The sequence below is a fragment of the Thermobia domestica genome, chromosome 7 (genome assembly GCF_964235325.1).
Source record: "Thermobia domestica chromosome 7, izTheDome1.hap1.1, whole genome shotgun sequence".
NCBI classification, from domain to species: Eukaryota; Metazoa; Arthropoda; class Insecta; order Zygentoma; family Lepismatidae; genus Thermobia; species Thermobia domestica.
Window position 1 is genome coordinate 262,731,175 of NC_137460.1, and position 7,317 is coordinate 262,738,491.

At 32.9% G+C, this 7,317-nt stretch overlaps 1 protein-coding gene across 2 annotated transcripts; it reads left to right on the top strand.

Moving 5' to 3' along the window:
- Positions 1-7,061, top strand: LOC145689057 (uncharacterized). 2 transcript variants are annotated; one of them, XM_081763186.1, is made up of 2 exons: positions 1-6,165; positions 6,857-7,061. In XM_081763186.1, exon 1 carries the CDS (start codon positions 3,602-3,604, stop codon positions 4,370-4,372), a length of 771 nt encoding a protein of 256 aa, XP_081619312.1. In that variant the 5' UTR covers positions 1-3,601; the 3' UTR covers positions 4,373-6,165; positions 6,857-7,061. Both variants share the same exon structure in this region, with proteins under 2 accessions (XP_081619312.1, XP_081619313.1).
- Positions 7,062-7,317: the final 256 nt, after the last annotated feature.

Below are 7,317 nucleotides of genomic sequence, written 5' to 3' on the forward strand. Positions count from 1 at the left end.
TTCAGCATTATTAATGAACCCAAGGAATTATATGAGAAATTAACATCTCATGATATAGATGTTCATCAAATATTTCCAGTAAATGATGACATGTTATATGTATATTGGCAATACACCGATGACGTTCCTGTTTCACTACCAACAGTAAATGTTGTCATAGCCGCATACACAACAGCACAAGCAAGATTAGAATTGTACAAATATTTAGATCAACTACAAGAAAGAGTATTATATTTTGATACTGATTCCGTCATTTATACGCAAAAACCTGGTGAAAGTACAATTCCAACTGGTGACTTTTTAGGCGATTTAACAAATGAAGTCCTCGAATATGGTAAAGAAGCTTATATTTCAGAATATGTATCGGCGGGCCCGAAGAATTGCAGCTTACGTATTTTTGATCCCAGCACGAAGAAGGAGTTTCAAGTATGCAAGATACGGGGCTTTTCATTAAACTATGAATCTTCAAAACACCTAAATTTTGATGTAATGAAGAAAATGATAGTTGATAGTGAAGAGGATGCGGAAGAAGAAGAAGAAGAATCTCGTCCCACTGAAGTCAAAATTACCAATGAGAAAAAAAAATGCCGCAGGAAACACCATACTATCGTCAGCATGCCCGAAACAAAAAATTATAAGATAAATTATATTAAACGACGTAGAATACCAAATTCATATGATACTCTTCCATATAGCTACACTACTTCCAACAAAAGAAGAAGAGAAATGTAATAAAGCCCTTTATAAATATACGTATGAAGAAAGAATGATCATACTCTTTAATATGGACACGACGTGGAAACATCCCTTTTCATGTATTGTTGCCGGACCAAGTGGATGTGGAAAAACTTCCTTTGTAATACGATTCCTGTCCAATTTACCACGTATGGTTAATACATCGTTTCGTCATATTTATTGGTACTATGCAGAATGGCAAAATGCATACAGAGAAATTTCGACAAAAGTACAATTTATTGAAGGATTACCTCGAACAAAAGACTTTCTACCTGGAACTGGACCACATCTTATTATTATTGATGATCAAATGTGTGTAGTGAACCGCAATATAGTTGATTTCTTTACAAAGGGTTCTCATCATAGAAATCTTAGTGTACTATTTATTACACAAAACATATTTCATCAGGGAAAAGGAAGCAGAGATATGAGCTTGAATTGTTCTTATCTCGTATTATTTAAAAATCCAAGAGATAAATCACAAATTAAACATTTGAGTTATCAACTAGCTCCTGAGAATCCAAAATTTCTTCAAGAAAGTTTCAACGACGCAACAAAGTTACCATGTGGATATTTATTTATTGATTTAAAACAGGATACGCCAGATGAACTTCGTTTTCAAACAAATATCTTTCCTGATGATATTTATCATTACGTTTATGTTCCATCGAAATAGAAGAAGAAGATGTGTTTATAATGTTTGTTTTAAACTGTGTTTCTTCATTCTGACAATATGTCTCCAAGAGTAAAACACGGAGATCTTCTTCGTACGCTGAGCAAAGCAAATCCTAAATTACGTAAAGCTATACTGGCCAATGCAGACTCTTCAGTGATTTGAAGTATTTGCGAATGTTGTTATAATCTATTAAAAGGGAATGTACCTCTTACAAAGACACAGAAAGCAAGATTAAAGCGATACAAGAGGACGCTTCGATATCTTGTGAAGAAAGGAAATTCCATCCAAAAGAAGAAGAAGCATTTATTATTGCAGCAGCAGGGTGGATTCCTACCGGCATTATTAGCTCCTATTTTAACTGGTGCATTATCAAGTATACTATTCCGTTAGTACAATGGAACACGCAAAGAAGATGATTTTAGTTCCACCTGAAGTTCTGAATCGTATACAAACACCATCATCATCATCATCATCAGCCCTGGAGAAACGTGAATCTAATTTGGATCAAGAAATGCAAGAGATTTTACAGTTATCACCGCTTAGTGATGAAGAAAAGTGGAATCAGTATAACAATATTCTTCAAAAATATTTACATTTAATACGAAAACAAGAAGAACCTGTGTCAATTTCAATTACGTCAACTAAATCAGAGAAGCCTGAAGTAGAAGAAGAAATATTATTATCTATACCCAAAATGTTTCGTAAAAGAGCTGAATTACTACTACATAGAATGAAACATGATGATAATATCACGTGGGATAATAAAGGAACTGTTTACATCAGAGGTGATAAACTAGAAGGATCCTAAATTGTAGATTTAATTTCTGATGTGTCGCGACCCCGGAAACACACAAATCCACCGGGATGGGAGAAATTTTGTAATTATTTATCTTCTAATAACACACCTCAAGAACTTATTGGAAATCCAAAACGTTTGTCATATATTTTACGACGAACTAAAGCATCACCAACAGCATCATCGTCAAGGGAAAAAATACCTCTGAAATCGTTTCCAGAAGACTACGAAGAAGAAGAAGAAAACGAAAAAGTAATATTTCCTATAAGGAAAAGGAAACGTGCCTGTAAACGTCCAGTATGGTCAAGGTGGAAACCGTAAACAGACAGTTAAGCAAGATTTACTACAACCCTTCACATCCTGCCTCGTTTTCAACTGTTAAAAAATTGTGGATAGCAACAAAGAAGAAAATTCCTATACATTGTATAAGAAGATGGTTACTGCAACAAACAACATATACGTTACACAAACCTGTACGTCGTCGTTTTAAAAGAGATTTCTATGTAGTGAATAACATTGATGATGAGTGGGAAAGTGATATTAATGATCTTCAATCTCTTCATAAATTTAATGATGGATATCGTTATATTCTTACAGTGATAGATGTGTTCAGTCGACATGCATGGGCTGTGCCATTAAAATCTAAAAGTACAAATGATGTCTTAAAAGGATTGCAAATTGTTTTCAAAGACAGAAAACTAATTACATTCCGAACAGATAAAGGAAGTGAGTTTACTATAAAACAATACAGAAGTACTTAGAGGACAACAAAATAAAACATATTACAACTAAAAATCCTGATATAAAAGCTAGTATTGTAGAACGTTTTAACAGAACTCTAAAATAAAAAATGTGGAAGTATTTTACAAAGTATCAAACGTATAATTATTTAAATGTATTACCTCTTCTTGTGAAATCATACAATGAAGGTTATCATTCAAGCATAAAGATGTCACCTGCAAATGTTTCTCAAAATAACCTATTACAAGTATGGCATAATCAATATGATAATAAAATAAAGAAGAAGAAGAAGAATCCAAATTTCTCAAAACATCTTAAGATTGGTGATACAGTACGAATTAGTGAAACTAAACGTACATTTGATAAAGGATATATGCAAAATTGGACTTGGGAAATATTTAAAGTGAAGAAGATAATACCAAGAGATCCACCTGTTTACGAAATTGAAGATTTAAACAAGGAACCACTGGATGGATTGTTTTACAAAGTGGAATTACAACCTGTGACGTTATCAAAGACATTTTACATAGATAAAATCATACGTACAAGAAGAAAAGGCAGCAGAAAAGAATATCTTGTTCAATGGAAAGGATATCCTTCTTTTTTCGATTCCTGGATACCTGCATCGTCCGTATAGAAGATCGAGAAGTACAATGGAACCTGATGGAGATTTTTACGTTACGCTTCCCAGTAATAGTTCTATGGAATATTTTCCTGACAACACCTTAACATCATACACTACGAAACTTCATCAAAGAATGGAATTCCATGAAAAGTTGGAAGTGGCTATTGTTGAAATTCATTATCCTCATTCAATATTAAATATTAATGACGAAAATAATAAAATTTTTTACAAACCTGCAAAAAGTGATGAATGGAAATTTATAACTATTCCTGTACGTTATTACACTGACATATCAGAATTGATAAAGATAATACATACGTACAACAGATTCACAAATTTACATATTTCTTATACTCGTGAGAGTAATACCTGTTTTATACGACGTCTTCATAAAGACATAGATGTAGACGTTGCATTATCACCAAGTGTTAGTGTGATGTTGGGGTTTGATCCAAGCGTTGATTTAAAGGATATGCAACAAGGCCAAAGCATTCCAAATTTACGTTTAGGACTTCCATCTACAATGTATGTGTATTGTGATATAATTCAATCTGTATTTGTTGGAGATACAGTAGCACCATTATTACGTATCATAAATATGAATCCTGTGAATCATACATTTGGAAGTAGTGTTATAGAAATTTTTCATCCGCCACATTATGTGCCTATAAAGAAGATGCATTTTGAACACATCAAAATAGATATAAGAGATAGTACAGGCTCTCCACTGGCATTCACTTTCGGAACTGTATGCGTTAAACTACATTTTCGACCAGTGCGTCAACATCGACAAATATGAATAATCCATATTTACAATATTATCAAAAACAAGCTCTTTCTGGAACTGGAAACGTTTATGTTGGTTCCCCTTATCAAGTTGGACATGGTATTGGAAGTTTCCTTGGAGGATTATTTCGTTCTGTCATTCCACTAGTAAAACAAGGAGCTTAACAGTAGGAAAGGAATTATTAAAATCTGGAGCAAACGTTATTACTGATGTCATCATCGATAATCAACCTATTAACGAATTCTTTCATCAACGAATGGGTGAAGCGAGATCCGTCTTGCAAGATAAAGCAAAAAATAAACTCAAATCTATGCTACGATCTGGATATCAACGAAGGAAAAGAAGAATTACACATCATTCCATCTTTAACCCTACATCATTACACATCATCAAGCGCAAGAAGAAGGAGGGCAAGAGGAAACGTACACAGAAAACAAAGAAAAATCAGTCTTATAAGAAGAGGAACTTATCACACGATATCTTTGATTAAATCATCACCATTATGGCTTTCTTACATCATCAATCCTGCGAGTGTGTAAAGAGTGAACTAGATATTTTTTCTACAAAACCAACGCAAACCAGTATATTGGATAATCATGTTGTTACATACAAACCAATCAGTTCACTAGCTGATAATGCTCCTATAGAGTTTGTCATCCCAGGAACAAGTGATGAATACATAGATCTACCACATACTCTTTACATCGAAGCTCAAATCGTTAAGCCTGATGGATCAGCATTTGGCGAAAGTGATAAAGCTGTGGCTCCTATTAATGACTTTTTAAATTCTATGTTCAGTGAAGTGGAAGTGTATTTAAATAACAAACTGATTTCATTTCCATCTCATAATCATCCATATCGATCATACATTGAAAAACTGTTAAATTATGATGATTCTGCTAAAAATACTCATCTTCAATGTGCATTCTGGTTTCAAGATACTGCTGGACATATGGATGCAACATCTAGTGATAATAGAGGATTTCAACAACGATATGAATTAACAAAAAAGTGCAGAATTCGACCTGCTTGGACATCTTCATTGTGATATTTTTAATCAAGATAAATTTCTAATCCAAGGAGTAGAATTACGTCTGAAGTTAATTCCTGCAAAGCCAAACTTTTGTCTCATAGTTATGCGTCTGTTGAGGCTAAAGTGAATATTTTAGATGCTGCTTTACATATTAAAAAGATTAATGTTAGTCCTACAATAAAACTAGCACATAACAAGCTTCTACAATCAACAACAGCCAAATATCCTCTCACAAGAGTGCAAATGAAGTCATTCGTCATTCCAAAGAATCTTCAATCAAAAACAATTGATAATTTATTTATGGGAGTGTTACCAATCGAGTGATTGTGGCGTTTACACAAAATGATGCGTATACAGGAACAATAACTTCAAGTCCATTTCATTTCAAACATTTTGACATCAATTTCTTCTCTCTATACATTGATGGAAAACCTGTACCTTCAAAACCATTACAACCAAATTTCGAAAACAACCTCTATGTTTCCTCATATCATACCTTATTCTGTGGATCAGGCATTCACTTTTCCAATCATGGCAACAATATTCCTCGCCTTGACTTTCCTCAAGGATACACTATCTTTGTTTTCGACATTACTCAAGATGGAGAAGCCAGCGCTGTGCAGCATTGGAACCTTATACGTCACGGCTGTGTTCGTCTGGAAGTTCATTTTACGAAGCCTCTAGCAGCACCTATCTCCTGCATTGTGTATGGAGAATTCCAATCTCTCTTAGAAGTGGATCATGAGAGGAACATCATCATGGATTTTTAAAGGTACGTTATTTAAATATCATATCATATATGTACATGTCTGCATTTTTATACATGATGTCCTCTACACTAGATTTATTGAATGCTTTGCAAACAAATTCTTTATTTCATAATCATTTCGTTGGCGTATATGCAGACAATGAATTACCAGCACATGTTCCACTACCTGCAGCTATCATCATAAATACAGACCCCTCGAACAAACTTGGCACACACTGGATTTCCGTATATATTCATACTAACGGACGTGCCCACTACTTCGATACATTTGGATTTCCTCCATATGTAATGCAACATATTCAATTTCTACGTAGAAATTCCACTTTTTATACATTTAATAATAAACAAATTCAAAGTGTGAAATCGTCAATATGTGGGCAAAATTCATATTTTTTCCTATGCTTTAAAGCTAAAGGAAAGTCCTTAAATGAATTTCATTACACTTTCTCATCAACTCCAGAAAAAAATGATCGTCGCTTGCTGTATTTACTTTTACAGGCAATCATGTCTTCATTCTTCTTCTTCGTTTGTTTTGATTACTTTCTTTTCATATTATTGCAGGTAGTCATTTCTTCTTCTTCTTCTTCTTCTTTATTATAATGTGTTTGTATGTATTATCATTTGTTGTTTTATTTGTTCATGATTATAGATAAAATAAATTTTAAGTTTGTTTTTCATTTTTTTTTCATTTCAGAGAGTAAAAGATCGTCATCGTGTGTATGGACATCAGCATTGTACAGACTGACTTCTATCTACGTTTCATCACCATCATCAACAGCAGTAGTATCATCAGTGAACACTATATGACAGTTGTGAAGTTATCGTCACATGAACAATGAAAACAAAATCTAACGTTCTTTTAAAATGTACTATACTTACCGTCGTTATAATTGTGTAAATAGTTTCATCAGCAATAAACCTTTTGTATTCTATTTTCTTTTTGAAAACAAATGTTTTATTTCTTATTTTCTCCGTTTCCTAATAAATAAATATGTTTTATGATCAATTATGTAATTAAATACACATATCATAAAACATATTTTTAAGTCATTGAATTAAAGAATTTCATAGTGATTTAAAAAAAGATTCTAAAACTGATTTTAATTCAATGCTGTAATCATATAACGAATAACATATAATCATAATAATATAATC